Source organism: Cryptomeria japonica, chromosome 1 (assembly GCF_030272615.1).
Source record: "Cryptomeria japonica chromosome 1, Sugi_1.0, whole genome shotgun sequence".
In the NCBI taxonomy this organism is placed as follows: Eukaryota; Viridiplantae; Streptophyta; class Pinopsida; order Cupressales; family Cupressaceae; genus Cryptomeria; species Cryptomeria japonica.
In genome coordinates this window covers 614,051,049-614,075,972 of record NC_081405.1, presented here as the reverse complement: position 1 = coordinate 614,075,972, position 24,924 = coordinate 614,051,049, and the positions used below count along the sequence as shown (strand labels likewise).

Here is a 24,924-nt window from a genome sequence, read left to right as displayed (position 1 = left end):
CCCTTCAAACTACCGCAGTATAATGATCAATCCTCTTTTTGGTAAACTTTTTGGGAGCATGATAGAAAAAAGGATCAGTGTTTGGGCTGAAGAGGAGGGAAAGAGGGCAAAAGGGCAAGCGAGCTTCAGACCAAAATATTCTACTATAGATCATTGCATAGCACTTAGACACTTGATCGAGAAGGCCTAGGATAAACAGGGAGAGGAGGTATTTTGCTGCTTTGTTGACTTCAAGAAAGCTTTTGATATAGTACCTAGAAGCAAATTGTGGAGTAGGATGGAAGAATTGAAAATTCCAAACTAGTATAGAGCTGTTGTTCATAGGCTGTATGAACAAGTCTGGGCCAAAATAGAAACCAAACATGGATTTTCAGAATGTTTTGGAAGTGATGTCGAGGTCAATCAAGGATGCCCATTATGCCCTACTTTATTTGGGATATACAATGACAAATTAGAGGAGTGGATTGATAAGCTTGGTGGTGGAGGTGTTTACTTGACCAATTATGTTTTAAAGTTGCTTTTATATGCTAATGATCTTATTTTAATAGCAAACACAACACAAGATTTGAAGGAACACTTAAAAGCTCTAAAGCTCTTTTGTCACCAAGTGGGGATGCAGGGGAACACTACCAAAACTAAGCTCATGATTTTCACCTTGAAGAGAAAGAAGGTTCATAGGGAATTTGTTTTCAAAGACAACCCTTTATAGGTGGTCAATGAATATAAGTAGCTTGGCCTTGATTTCCACAACAAACTCACCTGTGAAACATGTAGAGCAAAAATGATACAAGGGGGATGGAAAGCTCTATACTCATTGCAAAATAGATGCAAAATAGTGGAGCTATGGGATTGGAAGACAAAGAAAACTCTTTTTGGGCTTTTAGTTGTTCTAGTGGTGCTATATGGGTGTGAAGTTTGGGGCAACAACACCTTAGCAAGAAAGTGGAGACAAATAGAGAGATTACAAAAATATTTAATCACATATAGCCTCAAGAATAAATCTAGTGTTCCATATGAGATTGTTCTAGTTGAGGCTGAGGCTAAACCCCATTGAAGCGTCAACTATGTTTTGGTTGTTAAGCTAGCTAAGAAGATTAGATAACATGGAGACTCATCGCTGGCCAAAAATGGCAGCTAGCAAAAAATTAGATAGGAGAAAGAGCACGTGGATGAAGCAAAACGTCAAATGGATGAGCAAGTGGGGTATTAGCATAAGTGAATGTCCAAATCACAATGGGGAAATAAAAAAATACGTGGAAGGAAAGTTCAAAGAAAGCATGTGGAAAGGGCCACTTGGAATGAAAAATGATTACTATGTCAAACATTTTAACCCTACATATGACCATACACAAAAGATCTACATAAGAATGAAAATAAAATGGAAAGCAAAAATGCTAATCGCTCATATAAGAACAAGTTGCTTAGATGTGAGACCAGAAGATGGACGATACCCAAAGAGGAGTGGACAGACAAACGGTGTAGATACTGTACTCAAGAAGTGGTTGAGACAAAATGACATTACATCATGGAATGTTCAGCTTACAAGGACATCTAGATCAATTATATTGAGATATTAAAAGGGAACAACTTGAGTGATTTGTTCGAAAAAGAGAAGCTAATAAAAGTTACAGATTTTTTGGTCAAGATACAGAGTAGAAGATCTAAGATGCAGAAAGAAAAGCAAATATAAGTGTTGTGTTTTAGATAGATTGCTTGACCTCATGCAAAAAGAAAAGCAAATATAAGTGTTGTATTTTGGATAGATTGCTTGACCTCATGAACGTGATTAAAAACATACATTCATTCATTCATTTCCTCATCCGAAAACTTCTCAACGGTGGAGGTGCTAGGCGTAAAATTTATCCTTTGCTCAAACGTCTTTAAGAGCTGGTCTCTATTTTTAAATTGTACTTCAAAAAGCATCGCGAGGGAAGAATTTCAAGACATAGGCGACCGGAGTTTTTAAATTGCAAAGTTTACAACATTATTACAAAACTGAATTTCAATCATTCGGAGGATCGGATTTTATTCTGCCATATTCTGAAACCTGCACACGACCTACTTCTCTGCTGTGCTCAGACCAGGATATTCGTGATCATGGTAATCTGTTATACATCCTGAAAATCAGCAATCTTCTTAATCCTCAATTTTATCCTTGTTTTACACATTGTTGGTTTAACGTTTCATAAAACAGGATCGGCAGGGGCGTAGCGAAAGTGAGGATCAAAGGGAACCAGTGCAGATCAGCGATGACCTAACCGCTTTTGTAAGTTTTTTGAATTTAAAAGTAATTAGTTTTGAAAGCCATAATAAATAATGTTAGAAATCTCTGTGATAAGTTTCGTAAAATCCAAAGAATAAAAGAACAAATGCACTTACTTTTGTATGTTGGAAAGAAATGATTAAAACCTAAGATTTCATTCTATTGGGTGATATCTTTCAAGAGGGAACAGCATAGTGGGGATTTTTTTTCTCGTAATTGTATGGTTCTGAAAGCATCTCAAGACTTACTTTAAGAATAAGGTTTAAATCATTTTTGTCACTATCAATTTTTTTTTTTCCTAATTTATTATTTTGATCTGAACAGTGCCTTCAAAGTAGGTCCTCGAAGGTTGCGGAATTAGATTCACCGACCTAGCAATATCTGCTAGGCTGGTTTATGATCATTAACTTTTCAAGTGGTATCTTCGGTGAGGTCATGGGTCACTTTTACATAATATGGATTATCCTTGAACAACATTCTTACCATAAGCAACTCTTGTTGAAGTACATTCTTAAGATTTATAAAATAAGAGGCCATGTTCGATTGCTTCCTATGAATGTTAGACCATTGCCTTCACGCGTAACTGCTGGAGTTAGGATCCTTCTTATTGGGGTGGGATGATTTGAACCTGAATCATAGGAAAACTTGCAGAAATTGTTAAGATAAAACATTTGTGTAGGGCTTATAGAGAAGTTGAGGTTGGCTTGGTTCTTTTAGATGGCTACCTCCAACTTTTACTTTTTAAGTGCCTTGAAACATAGGGGTGGGCTTAGTTCCATGCATTATCATAAGTTTGATCTCTAGGTCTCCACGTTGTCACTAAAAGGTATGCAAAATCTTGTGGGAATGGAATCTGGGCTTTTGATGCAAAACTCATCATTCTCCACAGCTTATCTTCAAATCATTTAGACAGACTTTTAAAGTAATTTTCTTTATTTTCTTGATTTGTGAATCTGGATGTTAATGGGGCTGAGCCTGCTGGGCCACAAATGGGCATGCAATTGCCAGCTTTAACACATAGGGTCCAAACCTGAAAGTGTAGTGGCCGTGCAGGGGCATGAGCCCTCGAGTTCAACGGTCCAATTGGGGTTTGAATCTGGGTGGTGACAATAACAAAACCAATCCTTAACCAATGGACCATGCCTTTAATGACAAATAAATTTCTTTGTTTGAATGATATGCAGCACTAATATTTACAGAGAAGCTCTTAGAAGGATGAAAATTAGTTCCTTTCCATTTCAATTTGTTTTTTGGATAGAAAATCAAGGGTCTATATTGTATTAAGATGTACTCTTCCAACTAGAACTGGATGCCAGGCATATATACTCTATTATAAACTATTTTCAGCTGATGTAATCTCAATCCCGTGCAAGAAACCAATACTTCTTGTAAAATTAAAAAAATTCAAAATACACAGTATATAAATGTATATAAAGTTAAAGAGATTAGCATATATATATATAAATTTTTATCTTAAGATAATTTTTAATGTGATTGGCAAGCCAGCAAGTCAATTTGGTATCGTTTGGTTCCAAGGACATGACCAAGCTCAGAAGTAAACTGTATGTTGGGCCTTGACTACAATATATATTCATCTAATATTTTTAACTTGAAAGATTCACCAACTATCTTATATTGTTGATAAATTTTATTCGTTAAAAACTGTGTTCTTGAGGCGATCTAGGTTAGCATGGGAATGTTGCTGTTTTTGTTATTGATGACATAGTTGAACTGTTGATTTTTAGTGATCAGATTAGCAGTATAGAATAGAAAGTCAGAATGCAAAGTAAATCACACACATAACACACATGTACCCTGGGAAAACCTCCCTCTTGGAGGAAAAACCCAGCAACCAAAGATCTTGATTAGGCAATAACCAATTGAATCTTTACAATGAGCTTCAACACTTGAAGCTATCAGCAACTATGCACAGCAACATCTACAACCTAGGGCACACAGAGATGATGAACTTATCTGCAATACAATGTTGCTGTCACAAGGATGAGTTATGCTGGTCCTAGGATGGTGATTACAGCCTTCAAGAACAGTTCTCTGATCTTCAAATGATGACTGCTGCCACCTGAAACCAGTTCGCTGTCACACAGTGATGTTCACTGACTTCTAGATAAGGTTCTCTGTCTTCTAATAATGTTCGCTGTCTTCCAATTGGTGTTTGTTGTGCACTCAATGATGATTGCTGTCATCTAGAGATAATTCGCTGCTTCTGAAGTAATTCGCTTATAGCAGTTAAGAATGTATTTTCTGAATGTGTGTGTTAACAATGACATTAGCATTACATATATATAGGAGACACTAGCCATCAATTTGCCTTAGGTCGGCTAGGAGTCTAATTATAATGCAAAACATAAAGTGGCGCCAAAACCAAATAACCCCACATGTTAAGATAGGGCAGGGTTAATCCACAAGTTCATATACCGCCTCACTTAGGGCACGACAAACACAAGATGTTTAAGCCTTCTAAAGGCCGACAAGGCCATACACACTCCAGGTGTGCTAGGTCGGCCCTAGAAAGGGCTCCGACCTAGCTACTTATAACAACATGAACTACTCACGAAAAGCAAAAACTTGCCAAGGCCCAAAAAAAAGAACTCGGCAAAAAACTCGGTAACTTAAAAATTTGCTTAAATTTAATTAGAAATGCATTTTTTTGCAAAATTCAATGAGGAGATGCATCCAATGAGTCAATGAATGAGCACACAAAATGAAATAGCAAATTGTTTTTGTAAAACTAAAAGTAAATACTACATCAAAATATTTTACATCTTCCTCTTCCCAGCTCTAGTGAAAACTAGGGGAGAGGTAGAACTAGAGGGTCTAGTCCTAGGAGTTCGATGTGGCTCCTCCACCTCGCCAAATTGAGGTTGAGAGTAGCACCCTTCATGGGGGTCTGAGGGTGAGAGAGAGAGGGGTAGAGAGATAGGTCTAAATCATGGGGGAGAGAGGAGAGAGTGAGATAGAGTGGTAGAGAGAGGGGATAGAGGAAGAGTGACAGGGAGATACATAAGTCTACAATTTGGGGCAGATAAAGTGAGTGAGATAGATAGAATGAGAGAATGCTGATAGGAGCCTTCTGATTACTGAAATTTGATTAAGTTTGAAAATTTAAAAGATTTTCTAAAACCTAGAATTTGCATTAGAAGTCCTAGAGGTCTGAAACCACTCTCAAACATCCTGCCAATATATACATGAAATGTACTTAAATGTTATATTTCATGTATATATTCTTATGAAGAGAATGAGATTGACTTGGAAAAAAAAATTTAGATAATTTTTTGACGTGTTTGAGCTGCTTTTTTTTATGCAGCCAAGTTTTTGCTAGAGACTCCCCGAGTTTTTCTAAAAAACTCACCAAAAACTTGGCGAGTTTTTATGCAAGTTAATGGTGTAAATACTCGTCGAGCAAAAAAAATAACGAATTTTTTAAGACTCGGCAAGCACTCTGCGAGTCTTCCATCTATGATTGATGTGGTTGCAATAAAGGGTATTATTTGCAGAGGATACTTTGGTGATCAGATCATTGGGCTTCATCTCGTTTTAAATGCTCTTCTCCAATGCAATTTCGCTAACCATCATATTTCTGAGAGTGATTATTTAAGCATCGACTCATATCATCCAATTGAAATTCCGCAAGGATGACATCATGCAATATTTCCTGATCTTTACTGCTAGGTTCTTGGATGTGTTCACTTGGACAGCCTCGACAATGACTACAGACTTCCGTGGAGTTTCTTGTTAATGCCATTGAAGCCATCCGCCATTTACTTATAGACATCCAATAGTTATTGAAATTTTAGTTATCATACTCCATATAGCTTTGAAGCTGCTTGAATTCATAATCTTATTGGGTTTTGTTGTGTGCATGAGTTAACAGGCTAATTCATGTTAACAAGCTATGTTTTTAAACGATGATGCATTTGTTCATAATTTGTGCAGCACTATTTAGTCAGACTTTTAGTGGCCTCAAAACACCTTAATATTGGTGTTCCACAAAAGTAACTTGAGATGGTGCACAGCAGAGGATTTGTGTGTGATACAAAGGGTGTCAATCTTGGGCCACATGTTGTTTGGATATGGATATGAACGCTTAAATAATTGTAATGCTTAGTTTGTTTTTTATGTGTTTAGTTGATGGAGAATACTCAGCTTATGTAGACAGGTTCCTATCCTAGTTAGGCAACAAAGGCTAGTATTCTTGTAGAACATGTAATGGCTAATAATGATCTTATACAAATAATCTTTATTAAAATCAAAGTATCCTAAAATCATTCATATCTGTTTCATAGCTTATTCCCATAGTCAGAGTATCCTAAACGAGAGTTGAAGTATTGACCTTTCATCAAGTATGCCACCTCGAGATGGATGGATTGGAGGTCCTGCCATGCTCGTGGGTTGGGAGGAGAATGAGTGCTCTTGGGCTTGTTGAGGAAGGTAGTCTTTATATGTCCTATCGAGCACACCACCCGGAGATGGATGGATTGGAGGTCCTGCCAGGCTTGTGTGTTGGGAGGCGAATGAGTGCTCCTGGGTTTGATCAAGGAGGATGGCCAGCCTCCAAGGTGGAATGAGGGATGGAATGGATCTGAAATCCTTCCATGCTCTCGTAATACAAGAATGACCATTCTTGAGATTGCAGTTTGCAAAAATTTCCAATGAATTCCTAATATGGTTGACTATAAGGAATATGCTTTGACTAATTGAAAATAATAATAAAGATGCTATGATTTATTGATCTTCGAGAAGACAGTCTGAAGGGAAAGTTATTGCAGAAAATCAAGATAACTTCTATCTTCTGAATTATTCTTAGAATTTTAAGTTGAATATTATAATGAAATGTCTTAAGTTTTGATAAAATTATATTTATAAATAAATTGCAATTCTCATTGTAAGTTGGAATTGTTGTTTTAGGGAAAAAAATCAGGGATATCCCAAGAAGGTACATTACATATGGGATGAGGAGTGAATATTTAGGTCCCAACTTGCCATTCTTTTTCTTATGACTAGGGTGATTGACACTCATGGTCTGGAGTTGTATGCAAAAGCCAACGCTGATATGCCATAGAAGTATAACTCTTTGATGAAGATTAATACTTTGGAATTGCTATCTTATCCAAAGTGAAAGAACATGGTGAAGTTTAAGTGGGTCTACAAGACTTAGTTCACTTCGATGGGTCCATTGAAAGGGTAGGGAATGATGTTTGGCAAAAGGATATTCTTATAATTAGGAGACATATTATCCAGTGCCCAGGATACACTTTGTGTGTAGAGTTCTTGCTCTTGCAAGAAAGTTTGATGGGAAGTGCACTAAATGGATGTGAAGTGTGCATTTCTTAATGGTGATCTTTAGGAGGACATTTGCATTTCAGAACCACAGATGTTTGTCCAATATGGTGTTTCCAAGCTAATATGTAGCCTTTGGAAGTCACCATATGTGTTGAAACTGGCCTTCTGAGCTTTTATGAAAACATTATAGATTCTTTCTTTCAAGCAGCTTCAACAGATCTGAGGCAGTTAACAATGTTTGAGATGTAGGCATGCATACTTTCATTGTGTTCTTATATGTTGATGATTTGATTATTGCAGGTGACAACATTTATTTAATCTCATTTTTAAGGTTGAATAAAAAAAGACATTTGTGATTAAAGAGTTGTTTTCTGTATTTTTTTTTTGGGACTCAAGTTTTGTAGTTGGAATAATAGATCCTCATTTTTTAGCCTAAGTATGCACTTGACTTGGTGAAGAAATTCAAAATGGAGAAGTGCAAAATTGCATCTATCTCATCTCTTTAGATTGAAGTTGTGAGCGCAGTATCCTATATTGTGGGTTGATGCTACCTTGTACAGACAATTTGTGAGCAGCCCATTGTTCTTGGCTTATGTCTGGTGATCTGTAAATTGCTGGAGATAATTCTCCTAGCAATCATCACATGAGCTATGGGATAATCTGGCAAAACAATTGCAATGTAGAAAAAGCTTTTAAAATTAATTTGTCCTGTTACTACATACATGAGCTGCCATCAACCTAACATGGAACATAGCTACATGCTTCATATTTTGTAACGCGTGGAATGAACATATTAGGAGAATATTTGAAGATAACAGCTTATGCATGCCATCAAAATCCAGATCGAGATGACTGCCTACCTACTCAAAAAATTGAACAGCCATTCTTGACTTAAAAAGCATACAGAACTCGAAAGGGGAAAGAACAAGAATCTTCTAATTATCATAAATAAACAACTTCTCTATTGAGGGGTATTGCAAGCAGATCCCACCCCTACACGGATGTTGTAAATTAAGCTTCAATTGAGCTGCAAATTGGATCCCAATCCCCCTCTACCATTCTCCTAAAACCTCCTTCCCTAGGCATTGCTCCAGCCCATAATACCCATTGTTTAATAATATTGCTTAGCAGTTTCCTATAGTTGCACGTGGATTAGGGTAAAGACAAATTGATAAATATATTATTATATTTATAGTAATTACAGTAAGAGAGTGCTGTTTTTTCTGGGTTTTTTTGTGAAAGGCTTTCCCAGGATAAATAATCATGTATATTTGTGTGTTCCATTATCTCCTTGCTATGGCATTCAGGATTCTGTCCTCATTGCTTCTCTTTTATTGGTTTATCAACATTATTTCGTTACAATTTTGTTCTCCTATATCTCTTTATCTTTTCTACCTCATTCATTCATGTGATGATGTCAACATTATTAAACATCCTACTTCCTTTTTGACTTGACTTGACTTCATTTTTATCACTTCTCTATGAACCTATTGAGTCCCATTTTCCCTCTCTCCACCACTGTCAACCCTTCTTTCTTTTCGCCTATCATCCAAGACACTTCCATGACTCACAAACTTTTTCATTTTAAACCCTAAATTGTTAATCTTCTCCTTTTTATTCCTCACTTCACTTGCTTTCTACATCTTTCTATTTACCTTTATCCATGCATCCTGAACAATGGGGTGGCAAAATGTTTTCCTTTTCTGCAATTGTGTTTAACAGAACAGTGAGTTAAAAATATTATTTGATTGTAAACCCACTCTTATCGCTCTCCACCTAGTCCTTCTATCACTACATGGAGTTTGATATAAAAATTTCATATAAAGATACAAACACACTTTTCTCTTTGTAAAAATGTCATCCATTCTTTTTGAGATTCTTTGGCTTTTTAGTCATCCTTTCCCCCACAAACCTACCAGCCTATCAGCATCACCTGTTGATATATCTGGTTTAACCTTAAGCTAAGTTTCCCTTTCTTTTTCTAATTGGTTCTGTTTTCCTTATCAGATATTCCTTGAATTTATGGGGGCAATTCTAAATTTTAAATTATATCTTGTCAAAACTACCCATTAGCACCTACGCTTCAATAAGACTCTAGTGTGGAAGCAAACTGGTTCTGTATCTTGAATTTCTCATTCTTGAAACAACTAACTTAGTAGTAAATTTTTCTTATGAGGCAACCCTTGAATTTGTGGTTGAAAACTGCAAATGCAAAATCATATCTGGTAAAGTCTTTCCATTAAGACTCATCCTTGGAACAACCAAATCCATGGGATGCGGATGAAATCTCATTCAGATGGGTACTTGTTGATGTGTTTTTTATGCACATGTGAACGCAGAATAAAATACCAAGGTATCGTATCCTCTCTTCAACAAAGTTATTCGAATACTGAAGATTTGCCTAAGGATCAATCAAAATAACTCCAAGGTTCATATATGTAGGGTCTCTACGTGTGGATAAGCTCTTGTGGTATGATGTGATTATGCTGGAATCACAAGGGGACTTACATTCGAATGCCTGAGCGTTTGATCTGCTGGAACTCGAGTCCTATCTACTCATTGGGAAGAATAAAGAAATAGCAGAAGGTGAAGGGTTTAGAAAGTCTACTCTAAATCCTAGAATGTAAGAAGGTAGATGAACAACTACGTGGAGTCCTACTGGGTTGGGCCTCACCATCAGGTTGAACAATCCGACACCAACTTAGTGCAATCTTCTAAGGGATGTTGCGGATTCCACACGAGTGCAATCAGTAACTTCCTTCATTCAATCTAATCATTTACCATCTAAAATGAAGATTCAACAAGAAACCATGCATATTGCAAAGAAACAACACACTTCACCATAACTTCAATGAAAATGGAGTTCATTTACAATCAAGGCAACAATTTCTTGCCTTCTCTTCCTAATCTACTCTAAATGCTATCTATTCACTATTTCTTTGCTACTAACTATTCTACTGACTATTTATCAACTATTAACCCACTATTCCCCTTTACAAATGAAGAGCCAGAGCTTTATAGAGAGCTCTTTACATTTCAATGGCTCCGATTGATTTACCATCAATGGCTAGGATTACTAGATGAAAACCCTAATTAGGGTTTGTTATAACAAACTCTCTTAGCCAATGAGAAAATTACATTTCATGAGCGTGGACCAATAGGAAACTGGGGTAGGTGCCTCAAAGTTTGTGCTATCACTGGTGAGTCAGGTACATTGAATTTGGACATGCTGATGTGGACCTATCTGATTGGAGGAACAGTGATTGGGATGCCGCCTTGTCTTGCGTTTGTGCTTGGTCAGGGAACTTTGTATCTCTTGATATTCGATGAGAAGCTTAACTTTGATTAACTCTTCTGAAACTATCTGTCTCTTCAACATACCCTTGCACTGACTTTGGTTGATCCTCCTTCGTCCTTGATGTACCTGATGAATGATGTACCTCCCCTTGACTCTCTCGTGTTTGATGAAGCCTCCTCTTGATTTTGCATAATGGTGATAGGAAGTCATGGTCAAGTCACCTTCTCTAGTAGCTCATCTTGCCTTGAAATTTTTTTCTTCTGATATCTTGTGATATCTTTGAGGATAGTTCTAATACTTGAAGTCCTTTGATTTTAGCAACACCCCGGGTGCCTTCTCATGCATCTAAATGCCCCTGATGATGATGAAACTTGAAGAGGTCGCCCTTGTCCTAGCCCGATCTTCCTCCAACTTGATTTGATTGACCTGTAAAACAAACAAAAGGTGATTAAGAATACATGATATATACATTGATTCTAACATGGCATTTCTTACCTTAAATCATCAACAAGAAGGTATTAGAATTAATTTTGTTGTGGACCCTCTCCAAGGACAGGACCTATAAAGAAATTCGCTCTGGACCCTCTAGAAGGGTCAGGAGCGAAATTTGACAAAGTTGCTCAATTTACTTTACATAGACACATAGACTTCATTTTCAACCTTACCTTACCAAGATCAAATCATTCGCCTCCAAAAATACTTAAGAATAGGTTTCGCTCAAGGGCCTAGGCAAAACACTAGACCTCCTAGGAATTTCGCTCTGGACCCTTTGGAAGGGTCAGGAGTGAAATTGGCATTTTTGGACAAATTCTTCACACTTTGTGACCACAACTCACTTAAATGAATGCCTAAGAATGCCTCTAAGTTTAATCAACCTCAATCAACGCTAGGCTTGATACAAAACTGGGAGCAAAAGGAGGTTTCAAGAGGATTTGCTCTTGACCCTTTGGAAGGGTCAGGAGCGAAATTTGTCATTTAGTCTCAATTCCATCATTTCCTTTGCTCCAATCCACTTCTCAAGGCAAGTATACATCAATCCTCTCTCAAGCATGCCTTAGGAACCAAGATTTCAACCCCAAACAAGGAGCAAAATAGAGGTTTAGGAAATTTCGCTCTGGACCCTTTGGAAGGGCTAGGAGCGAAATTCTTCCTTTGATGCCATTCATCTTCCATTCATCATATCTTTTGCCTTGAACCTAACTTTTCAAACCTCCTCCTATCACCATCAAGTCAATTTGCCCTCAATTTAGCTTAAAACAAGATCTTTTGGGTGCATTAGGCGAAATAGGGAGTCCTTCTAGGAATTTCGCTCTAGACCCTTTGGAAGGGTCAGGAGCGAAATTGGTATTTTTAGGCTCAATTCACATTCAATTTGCCTTGTACTTGTCTTTTCCACCCTTACCTTATCATACTCAAGCCAATTTGCTCTCAAAGTGATGTCTACTCAATGCTTTTGGTGAGGAAATAAGTCTTTTGGAGGATTTCGCTCTGGACCCTTTGGAAGGGTCAGGAGCGAAATTTGGTAAATAGGGCTTAGGCATTGATAAAATTTCCTCTTAGCTTGCTTGTTCATGCTATTTAACTTCAAGCCATCTTAAGAAAAGACCTTGAGGGCAATTTGCTTTAAAATTGGGAGGAAAGTACATGTTTTTGAGAAATTCGCTCCTGTACCTTTGGAAGGGTACAGGAGCGAATTTGTTCCTCTAGGCCCAATTCTTCCTTCTTTTCACTCATCTTGCTTTAAACTTGTCTTTTTGAATCCTTTTCTTGCCATGCATGACCACCATTCAATGCTTCTCGTGAGGAATTAGGTCATTTGGGGAATTTCGCTCTGGACCCTTTGGAAGGGTCAGGAGCGAAATTTGCAATTATGCTCAAATTCCTAACTCTTTCAAGATCCAAGGGCATTCTTCTAGGTCCCAAATCATTTTAAGTCATTAATCTTGCCTTAATCACACCATAGGAACAAAGGGTTCGACCCAAACAAGGAGCAAATAGGTGTTTTAAGAAAATTCGCTCTTGTCCCTTTGGAAGGGTCAGGAGCGAATTTGGTGTTTTTGCCCAAATTCTCCATTTCTTCATGTATAAGTGTATTTATCTTCTTCAAAGATGCCATGGGAGCAATGTTTGTGATGCAAATTAGAACCAAGAAGGGAGATAAGGAAATTCGCTCTGGACCCTTCGGAAGGATCATGAGCGAATTTGAGGAATTAGTCTTAGATATCATCCAAACACTAAAACTTCACCCTCACCTTATATTGTTCTCACCTTAGGACATGCTAACAAATCACCTTAAGGAGGCGCCTAGTTCAAAATGTTGGATCAAAAGTACATCTTGACCATTTCGCTTAGGTACCTTTGGAAGGACAGGACCTAAAGAGGAATTTCGCTCTGGACCCTTTGGAAGGGTCAGGAGCGAAATTTGCTTCTTAGCTCAAATTCTCCAATTTTTCTCATCTCACTTGGTTGCAACTCACCTCCAAAGGCATGGATAGATCATTTTTCATTCACTCAAGGCGTGGAATCAAGGATTTTAACCTATGTTAGAAGCAAGAAAGGTTTTTAGAGAAATTCGCTTTGGACCCTTTGGAAGGGTCAGGAGCGAAATTCTTCTTTAAGCTCAAATTCCAAATTTTCCCATCAACTTTGCCCTTAGACTTGGCTTTTGGGTCCTCCCTCCATCTCAATCAAGTCTGTTCGCCCTCAAATCTACTTGAAATAGGATTCATTCAACTGTTTGAGTGAGATAAGAGGTCCCTTGAAGGATTTCGCTCTGGACTCTTTGGAAGGGTCAGGAGTGAAATTGATGTTTTAGGCTCAATTTCCTCATCCCATCTTGTTCCAACTTGCTCACAAGGCGTAGATAGGTCATTCCTCACTCAGTCAAGGCGTGGGAGCAAGCTTTGAGGTCTAAATAGGGAGCAAGAGAAGAGTCTAAGGAAATTCGCTTTGGACCCTTTGGAAGGGTCAGGAGCGAATTTTGCAATAATGCTCAAATTCTTGACCTTTTCTCCAAATTTCCAAGTCTAAGTTTGTCCAAGGCGTCTCCAAGGGTGAATTCAAGCTAATTTCCTCCCAATCCATGCCTTAAAGTGAAGTTTTTATCCAAAATAGGAGGGCAAAGAGAGCTAAGGAAGATTTTGCTCCTGTCCCTTTGGAAGGGTCAGGAGCGAATTTGACACTATCACTCAAATTCCTCATTCAACCCTCAAGTTTTCATGCTCAATCATCATGTTCTTTGCTCCTCGAAGGGTAAATGAGTGGAATTGGTATCAAACAAGGCTATAGACATAATGCAAAGACTCTCCCAAACTCAATCAAGGCATAACCCCAAGACTAGAGCAAGGCCTGACCTAGAGAAGGCTTTCAAAGAGACCTTGACCTGGACCACCTACTGACCCACTTCAATTCAAGCAGACCCTGCTATCCTAATGAGCCCTCTGGCAACTCCCTAATGCAAAGATTAATAGAGAAAACCCAAACGACAAAGCCAAGAAAATCAACCCTAGAAAGCAAAAAGCAGGGGTCCCCATTTGCAATGGGGTGATATGTGAATACGTCACAACAGTACTCAAGCCATAGTTCTTCAACTTTTCTTGAACATATTTTGAAAGATACTCCATAACTAGGCTGAGCTATCAATCTGTCAGACACCATGACAAGGAGAACCTCAGCTGATTCAACATTTGAAGAATATACTCTAATATATTTTATCTACATTGGCTACACCTTTGGAGGATTACATTGAACAGACAAATTTTATGGTTTTCTTGAAAAACCTGTTTCAACCAACATATTACCAACTAATAATGAGAGCTTGTGACCTTTGTTTCTAGGTTTGCTTAATCATTTTATCTGATCGAACAACATCAACTTGCTAACATGTATTAAGATTTATTTGGAATAATTAAATACAAGTGACCAAAATTTGGTTCTTAATCTGAATCAAAGACAATTACGTCTTTGTTAGATAAATTAACAATTTTAGAATTTTTGGACCTCTTTGATTCTGTCTGTTTATCTTATTTTCTTAGCTCAATCTTCAGGGTTGTGCAGGGTGCTAAACTTGTGTTTGCAGTTGGCTGTGTAATGTCTTCAATTTCAATCACTTTACTTAAATCAGGCTATTTGATAATTTCTTCATCCATGTCAATCACTTTCTGTTTCACTGAGAGGGTAAGAATGCACGGGAGTGTCACTTCAATTGAATTTATCCCCACCAGCAAGAGGTTAATAACAGCATACATATTTTATTTGTAGATTAGTAAAAAAGAGGATGATCTGTATTTGAGTCCCATAGAAGCCATAAAATAGAGATCAATCTTGGAGAAATCTACCTCTGTAGTGTTTTGCTTGTTATGCAGGTTTAGTTTATAATAGAATACTTAGAAGGAGAAGTAAAAGGTAAACTTTGTCAATGAAACCAACCAGGACGAAAAGAAACTCAAGTTGGCCAAGCATTAGAGATATCAGCATCCAATAACTCACAGTCATCACAAAAACTATATCATAACTTAGTTACTTTTTCAGAAATAACCAAGTACTGCACTGTGTCTATCATATAGTTTATTTTTTGAAATTTTGGATGTTAAGGTAGCATGACAAATTATTGAAATGATCCAAAGGACTAGGAAATAAAATGTAGTTTGAAGTACCATATTGTATTTCTGCATTTGTGTATAGGCATGGATATAGTTGTTGGGTATGAGCAAATATATAGGAATTAAGTTTACAATATTGTATATTTATTTGGAATGCCCATAGTTCTACTTGTATCTGAAGAGCACTCAAGTATACTGATGGGGGTGTGAATTAGTAATTTAAATAATTTTTACTCCTTAAAATTTGATTGAATATAATACTTTATAAAAATTATTCAATACATATGCAAGATAAGAACACCAAGACACAAAATTTATGTAGAAACCCTAATGGGATAAACCATGTTAATAAATGCTTATATATGTATATATAACTCCTTTTACAATGTTTGTAAGCACCAACCCCTAATTTTGTTTGTGAGCACCAACTCACTTGAAGCACCAACTCCCACTTTTGAAATGAGGCACCAACCTTCTAAATATGAAGCACCAACTTCGCAAGGATGAAGCACCAACTTCACCCAAAAATTCTGCAATAATGATGATCATACAACTGCCACAATCTCATCACTATATCCTCTTGAAGTCTGCTTAAACTCCTTAAACTCTTCTCCTTAACTCTGAAATAATTTCCTCATAAATAGCCCTCTCTAAATCTGGTGTGTATATCTATTTGATTGACTTCACACACTACACAACACACTTCTCCTTTTAGATCTGCATGTATTCCTTAGCACATCTGCATATATCTTTTCAGATATTCTGCAGTTATTCCTCATACATGAACTGCATATATTCTTCAATACAAGTCTGAAACACTCTTCATAATTTTGCCCCTCCTCTTCCTTTATATCTGCTCTAAACTCAAAAATAAATCATTACTAGCATTCAAAACACTCCTTCACTATGCATTTATATCATCTTCAAATGAGATGTGTCTATGAACAAATGTGTCCTTTCAAAATAAACACAATTCTTAAATATATCATACCTTTTCATAACAATTAAATATTACCATAATTTTTATAGACATGAATCTCTTTAATGAAATCGTAGCCGTCTTAATAATTATAAACATAAACATTGCCTTTTATTTGTCTTATATGAATCGCACCCACCAGTCATATATTTGAACCGCTACCTTGTGTTAATCTTTTTCTGTTTTTTCTTTTTCACATGCTACGACTTGTCTTATATAAGACATTTTTGTCTTATGTGGGGAGTTCTTGTCTTATACATATTAATCGTTGTCTTTGGAGATTCTAAATGAATCGCTGCCTCTTTTGTATTATTTGATTTTTGTCTTATCTGCAATTCGTCTCTTATGACATTTTTACTTATTATCTCTTGTATTAAATGATTGCTCCTTAAACATTAGTTACTGCATTTTTAATCTTAATTTCTGCATATTATAAATGCATCTTTGCTTTATACACACGGCTTTGTTTCTTAATCACCACACACCATATGAGGGTCTGTAACTCATTCATATGCCATTGATCTGTAACTAACTCATAAACTCACCCACTCATAATGAAGATCTGTCATGTTGTCAACCGTATACATGGATTGCTGTATAAAGAACAACATAAATTACCGCATCTCATGACATTGATGACTTGCTCAATATGTGTGACATCAATGACAACCTTCTAACAGCATCCTTCCCTTTTTACCTCCCTTTAGTTGCAAGAGTCACTAAGAGACCCACATCATGGTATTTAAGGAAATAGACTAATAGCAAAGCTTTGCCTTGTTGTCTTTTCAGGGAAGGATGAAATATTCAGCAGTAATGGAATTTAATGAATTATTGTTTATTTCTAACATGTCACGTCAAACTTATAGATCCTTTGCATCATAAGATCTAATTTCCTGAAGAGGGGTCTAGGAAATATTGGGAATAATAAAAGATATAAATCAGTTGATTCTAGATGGATGTCTCAAAATGTATGCATATGAAATTTCAAGGATTTAACTAGAAAGTTAACTATTTTGTTCTAGCCTAGTTTTTCAAATGTTACTGCAGCTGGAACATGTCTTCTTCTTTGATACTCGTGGCACAAAAACATTCCTGAAGAGTGCTATATTTGCTATGAAAGGATTGCAGCTGGGTGAATGCTACTTAATTAGTCCTTCTGATTACCAGATCACCAATCTGGTGTTTTAGCAAAATTTTTAATGCTCCAAGGGATGGAAAATGATTAGCCATTTTAGGTGTAAACCTATGGTTTATAATACAAGTACTATAGATTAATGCTATGCATAAGATGTAAGTTGAATGGCATGTAACAATGGCCAAATTCAACTTTTTCCATTTACTGAATGGATATTTTTCCTTGTATTTCTAGCTCGATCATGTTATTTGTTAATCCTTCTGTACAGTAATGACTTCTTTTTAAGGTTATTGTTTCACAGTTTGCATTTGGTCTGAAAACGTTTTTCTATTTTGATATTATTGTACATGTTTGGAGGCTTATAACTAAAGCCCAAGGAATTGCAATTTACTTGCCTCATTGTTGAATCTACTTTTATTTCTTGTTATTTTCAGGTTAAAAATCTTCTCGACCAAATGGTAAGGATATTGTCTCTTTGCAGTTCACAACCTTCTATTGTCTCTATTATTTTACTTCCTCAAAATATGCGGGTTCATTAGTACTTAGCAAATTAAATGTCCTTGCATTTACTGGTTATCTGATGTAAAATCTTGTTTTTTTGGGAATGTAAGTATTGATTTGACAACACAAGAAAAATATGTGTTCCCTTCTTCCTGAATTTACATTGTATGTTGTACAAAAGGTAATGAAGTAGTGAGAAATGAATATCTGTGATAAGGTATTTAATGTCTTGACAATGATAAGCTTTTATTGTTGAACTTTTTTGCAGCAATCAAGATTTCTGACTATGTCGGAATCCATTACCCAAAAAAATATCCTTTTCCTCAGTTGCATTCCTTCTACGTGTGACTATTATATGATTTGTCTGTATTGTTTTGATGGTCTCAGTCTCAAAATTTCTTTTGCTCTTATACTCTTATGATGTATCTACACAAAGTTGGCTTTGGAAAGCTTTACCCTTACATATCTGTCTAAAGGATATTTTCTTTGATACTTGAATCGTAATTTTTTGTTTTTTTAATTTCTTTAAGTGTAGGATTGGGTCCACTCCCTTTATATTATATATAGTAAGATGGCAATGGAACCTTTATGCATTAGCCAATTATGTGTTATTCCTGCTTCATTCAGAGCCTGCTTAAGTCCACCTCATAGTTCTGGCTTTATGTAGAAGATAGCCAGTGCCCTAACTTCTTTATCATGTACAAGGCCTTGTAAATTGAAAACAAAGGTGGCAAGATCTCAGAACCCACCCTAGATTTGCCATCGTGAGCCATGATCTTGTCTCCCTGGATGACTTTCATGGCTTCCCTAATCATGTTGGAGTTGAGAACAATCAGTTTCCCCAGTCTGATGTTTGAAATGGAAGGGGATTTTTGCTATAACAGAGAGATAGTTAAAACCTTAGAGATGAGTGCAGAATAAGTTAGCTGCATAGTTAAAAAGATCCTTTGCTGCCAGCACATGAGCCAAACATCTTGACATCATTCATGACAAGCAAAAGATTTCATGGGGAGATCAGGGCAGGGGGATGTCAAATCAGAGCTGCTGTCCCACTTGTCTATTAATCCATCCTAATCTCATCAATAAGTTAGGCATGATGATCTCATGGCGATCAATGGCAAAGTTGACATGGTGGTCTGCCACCAAATTTCCCTCTCTATAGCAATGCACACATTCAAATGACGATAAAGAATCCAGCAAGAAACAAGCCTCCTGGAAGATATTATCCAACTTTTGGCTATATGGCACTCTTTTTTAAAATGGCGTTGATGGTGACCATTGAGTCTCCCACAATCGCTAGCGACAAAATCTTGTTATAAAAAACTTCATTATTTGTCTCAACCTTAAGTTTTTTAGATACTGCCACAGCCAAATTTCCATATGAGTCCTTGATGACACATCAACCTTGAGTTTCACCAGGAAGCTTCATTGAAGTTGAGTTTGCAAAGTCTAGGATCAGGAGGAATCCATTTAACTGAATCTATCCACAGAAATTGGCTTATCCTCCGAAGCTCCTTGAACTGGAGGTAGACTGAGATGCTTTCTGTTATGTAAATAGTATTTATCTTAAGATGTGAAACGTTTCTTTTTCTAAGATTGCTGCTTTATTCTATTCACAACTACTTCCGAGATGGTCAGCTCCAATCTGATCAGGAGTTCATCAATTTTCAATTGCTTATTGAGGAAGATGTTCCAGTTCCTCTCCTTCCACAGAAGCCAATGGAGTAGTGAAGGGTATGTTGTCCAAAGGCAGGAGAAGGTGGCTTTGGGAAAAGGAGACAACCAACAATGGAGTAACTGAAGCAGGGTTGGCGGGAAATGCATCGGGTACAAAGCCAAAATCGGCATTTCTCCGCAAAAAGACAGTGAGTTGAGAAATGCTTTATTGATTCAAAATGACTTTCACAAAAGGTGCATCTGAGAGGTCCAGTAAAACCTAATTAAGGTGGTCCCCAGTTATGATTTTTCTATGGAGAGCAGTCCAAGCAAAGGTATCAATTTTTGGAAAGCAAGTATAAGGCTGCAGGCCAATCTATTTTGTCCTGAAGCTCTTGAGATACCAAATAGCCAAGCTTAGCAGAATATTCTTTGGAATTAGCACAAGCCCACTGGATGGTAAATCCTCTTTGATGAGAGAAACTTTATTTTGTTCTATTTCCTCTTTGAGTAGATCCCTTTGGATAGAGAAATGTTGATGTAACAAATCCTTAAGCACCACCTTGGGCAGTTCATTTTCCAATATTAGGGAGAAATAATCTTTAACCTTCAAGACCAATTTATTTAGACAATATCTCTCTGGCAACTGCAAGCTCAAATTTCTGAGCCGAAGGGGGTTGACCATTCCAAGGCTCTTCCTAGAATATGGCTTTTCATTATTTAGGATTTCCGAAGTGATGTGATTTGCAATGATAGGTCATATCATTTGATGAGGAAATTTCACATGAACCAGGTGACAGCTTAGCAATAGTAAAAATTCTGTTCTCAGCTGAATCTCAAGATTTATTTTTGAGTAGGGAGCACCATTTATCATTAGCACAGGATGACAGACCCCATATTACCTTGGCACTCAGACCTTGGTTCTGCTTGATGATATTTCTGAGGCTGGCTCCCCCATCCGTTTTTGAAGTGTAGAATGCATCCCATTCTGTCAAAGGTATTTCCTCTTATCCTTTGGGCCTTGCCACAAAGAAATGCACATGATTTTATTGATAGCATTTGCTTTTTTGATTGAAGTTTGGATAACTGAGGTTGAATACATAGAAAATGCTGCAAATATGGATTTGATCAACAATATTCTGTTCATCAGAGAGAGCCACTTTCAGAAGGTCTCATTTGGATAGAGTCCAGTGAGTTCTTCCATAGAGACTAATGACCACTGCCAATTCTGAAACCAAGAAGAGCGACAATTCTATTTTGTAGAAGAGGAGAGGTGTTAAAGAAAAATATCTTATACGTAGCATCATTAATATACTGATACGGTGTAGAGCAATTTTTTGTTAGAATATCTCTGATGGCTCCGACTTCTCTTAAGGATGCATTCCCAAAGAGGATAGTATCATCAACAAACTGTTGGTGAGCAAAATTTCCAATTCCATCAGTAGTGGAGATACCTTTGTAGATCCCTGAAGCATATAGGAGGTTTGGATAGAGCATCCTAGGGCTATTGCCATGAGAAAGAGAAGTAAAAGGGAGACGGGGTCCCTTGTCTCGGGCCACACGTTGCTTCAAAGAAGCTTGTGGGGCTGCCATTGAGAAGTATGGAAACACATGGACCCAAAATGTAGTCAAAGACCCACTCTTTCCACTCCTTATAGAAATCCGTATTTCTCCAAGATCTTCAAAAGAAAGCACCAACTGATACATATTCCTTGCTCATATCCAGCTTGAAGAGCTTCCTCTTTTTCTTTGAGGTGATGACTGAGTATCACTTCATGTGTAATTAGGATGCCTTCAAGATTGCTATGTTGGGAACAAAGCCACCCTTTTCAGTGGAGATCAGAGAGAGTACTTTCTCGAGTCTACAAGCCCCTGGTCATGGAGATAATCTTATAAATGGTCTAGCATAATGAGATGGGATGAAACTCAACAAAGGAGGGGTCAGCTCCTTCAAGAGAGGCTGTGAAGGTGCCATTAAAGTTTTTTTAAACTCTTCTAGCTTCTCGTATTCTTCCACCATTAGCCATACGTTCTTTCCAACAAAATCTGGACGCTATTGAAAAAAACGCTACCAGGGACCCATCTTATCCAGGTGGCTGATCTCCTTGCATAGAAAAGACCACCTTTCTGATGTCCTCTAAGGTGAAGGCAGACGTTAAGGTTTTATCAAAGCTTAAGAAATTAAACTTGGAATGTGCTACGGGAGATCATTTTGCGCATTTAATATTGAGGCCCCATCATAACCCAAAAGGCCCGCATAAAAGTTTATGGCCTCCTCTTTGATGGCTTCAAGAAAGTTGGGGAGACAAATATTCTCAAAGTGAAGGGGAAGATGCAATTCAATTTCCTTCGGAATTTGCAGAAAAGTGGAAGAATTGTGTGTTAGACAACTCAAATAATTGGAGGACAACTGAGAGGGGGGGGGGAATCAGTTGTCACCGGATTATAAAACTTTAAGTATTCAAAACATTATTATCAGAACACATAAACTCAATACCGGAATGCATAAACCAAATACCGGAATAACTGATATAGCAATTAAACATAAACATAAATCACAAAACAGTTACCATCCATCCAGAACACGACACCAAGATTTGTACGTGGAAAACCCGATAAAGGGAAAAACCACGGTGGGAAGCCTACCCATAGTCAGATAATACTTCTGCAGTAAGTATGTGATTACAATATGAGAGGCCTAGAGCGCACTGCTGATCACAAAAGGAGCCTCACTGACTACAAAATAAATCCAGACTACAATCCTGAAAGAAGAGTGAACTGCAAAGATAGCATCTCCTATGCCTAAGAACAGTTCCGGTTAAGCTCAGTATTAGAGGTCTTAAACCTCGTACACAAACCCAATTCGATCACCTATGATCGACTAAACCTTCTGCATATGATTATAACATTATTCGCACACAGATAATCCCATAACCTTGACCTGTATCTACAAAGAGATCTTACATCATATTTATACCAACCCGGGACCTAAAGAATTAGGTTGGCCACCTAAAAGATAATACAATAAATTCATAACATAAACCCACAATCCAATGATCAACCAAGACGGCTTAGGCCAAAAATAATGTAAACCAATCATTAAATCTCGTCGGTAACACATCAGGAACATCCTCCAACACGTTACATAAACTGGTCCATAACCTAGATAGCACCAGACCCAAAATAGGTCGCCATAAACCAAATCCAACACCACCGATCAACAGGAACACGAACAAGATAACCAACAACATTTCGAAAGCCATCTGGAAGCCGCACCAACACCACTTATCACGTGCATCGAAAGATCTTCAACAAATCTCTGTCGATAAAACCCTTACCGGTAACCAAAAGGCTTACTAGAACAAATAATAGCTCCTGAGTCATCAAATCATTTCCACAAACCAAAGCATACCGGAGTATACCGGATCAATATCATAATCCAACCACTCTATCGGAACCGACTGGAAACTGGTAAACAACCAAAACAGCCGGTGTTGCCATCAATGACAAAACATCAATGACAAAACATCAATGCAACACGTAATCAATTCCTCCGAATTGCCAACAATCTCCCCCTTTGGCATTGATGGCAACACTAGATGTGAAAAACATCCAAGTGCCAAGAAATGCCAAACAAGTCTCCCCCTATGGAAGACAACCAACAATCTCTCACAAAATGATATAGCAATGAAGCTCTGAACCAAACTCCCCTAATGAATATATCTCTCCCTTATGTTTTTCACAAGAATAACTCTCCCCCTTTGACATCAATGCCAGAAATCTAACATAAATATCAAAGAAAAATCATAAATCCTTTGATTCTTACGGCTGACTACTCCCCCTGAGTAGTAGCACCGCCACATCAATCCCGAATGAGTAATAGCTATGCTAATGCATACCGGACTGATGCCAATCAGCATCACTCAGGTCTCTACCGGAGGGGCAGAAACCCCCAATCTGTCTCTGGAGTACTCAAATGATTTTTTAGGCAAAGGTTTAGTGAAGATGTCTGCAATCTGCTCTTTAGTGTTCAGATAAACCAGTTTGACTTCATTTGCTTCCACCTTCTCCTTAAAAAAGTTATACTTGATAGATATATGCTTTGTCTTAGAATGAAATACCGGATTCTTTGATATATCAATAGCAACAGAGTTATTACAGTGAATAACTACCGGTTCAGTACAATCCACCTTTATATCCTTCAACATTTGCTTAATCCATAGAACTTGTGTACAGTTAGTAGTAGCAACAACATACTCGGCTTCAGCAGTAGATAAAGAGGTGCATGACTGCTTTTTGTTGATCCATGAAATAAGTTTCTTTCCAAGAAAGAAAACTCCACTGGATGTGCTCTTCTGGTCATCAACATCTCCAACCCAATCTGCATCTGTATATGCACATAATGTAAAGTCATCATTTTTAGGATACCACAAACCATATTCAGTTGTTCCGTGCAAATACTTGAAAATCCTTTTCACTGCACATGATTTTCTCTAGGATCACTCTGATATCTTGATGCAATGCAAACTGCATTCATTATATCCGATCTAGTTTGAGTCAGATATAACAAACCTCCAATCATAGACTTCTACCTTGTAGGATTTACCGGTGTAGATGCATCATTCTTTGTCAATTTCTCTCTTGTAACCATCAGAGTACTAACCGGTTTAGAATTTTCCATACCAAATTTTTTCAACAACTCTCTAGCATACTTAGTTTGATAGATGAAAATACCTTTATTAGTTTGAGTAATCTGCAAACCTAAGAAAAAATTCATCTCCCCAATCATAGACATCTCAAATTCATTCTTCATATTGTTAGAGAATTCCATACACAACTTATCTTCACCTCCAAAAATGATATCATCATCAAAGACTTCAATAATCAATATGTCATCATCAGTGATCTTATAATATAAATTATTGTCAGCATTACCTTTAGTGAAATCAAGCTTCAAAAGATATTTATCCAGTCTTGCATACCAAGCTCTAGGGGCTTGTTTCAATCCATATAAAGCTTTCTTTAACGTGCTGTTGGTTAACAGATTTGTCCTTTTTAAATACCTTTTAAAAATGACTCCCAAATGCCCAAATTGAAAGACAAAAACAAGAACCAACAGTTGAGTCACTTGCAATGGTGAGTGCAAGTGCTCTTTGAATTTTGATATGAAGGTACAACTCCCTTCGTTGG

At 37.2% G+C, this 24,924-nt stretch overlaps 1 protein-coding gene across 1 annotated transcript in view; it reads left to right on the top strand.

The window, feature by feature from the left end:
* The first annotated feature begins 1,791 nt into the window (after positions 1-1,791).
* Positions 1,792-24,924, top strand: part of LOC131049410 (heat shock factor-binding protein) — a 43,639-nt gene continuing 20,506 nt past the window's right edge. Inside the window, exons 1-4 of the mRNA XM_057983461.2 lie at positions 1,792-2,100; positions 2,195-2,266; positions 18,012-18,035; positions 18,347-18,389. Of these exons, the coding sequence (XP_057839444.2) occupies positions 2,098-2,100; positions 2,195-2,266; positions 18,012-18,035; positions 18,347-18,389 (142 nt within the window). The 5' untranslated portion in view covers positions 1,792-2,097. The remainder of the gene's footprint in view (positions 2,101-2,194; positions 2,267-18,011; positions 18,036-18,346; positions 18,390-24,924) is intronic.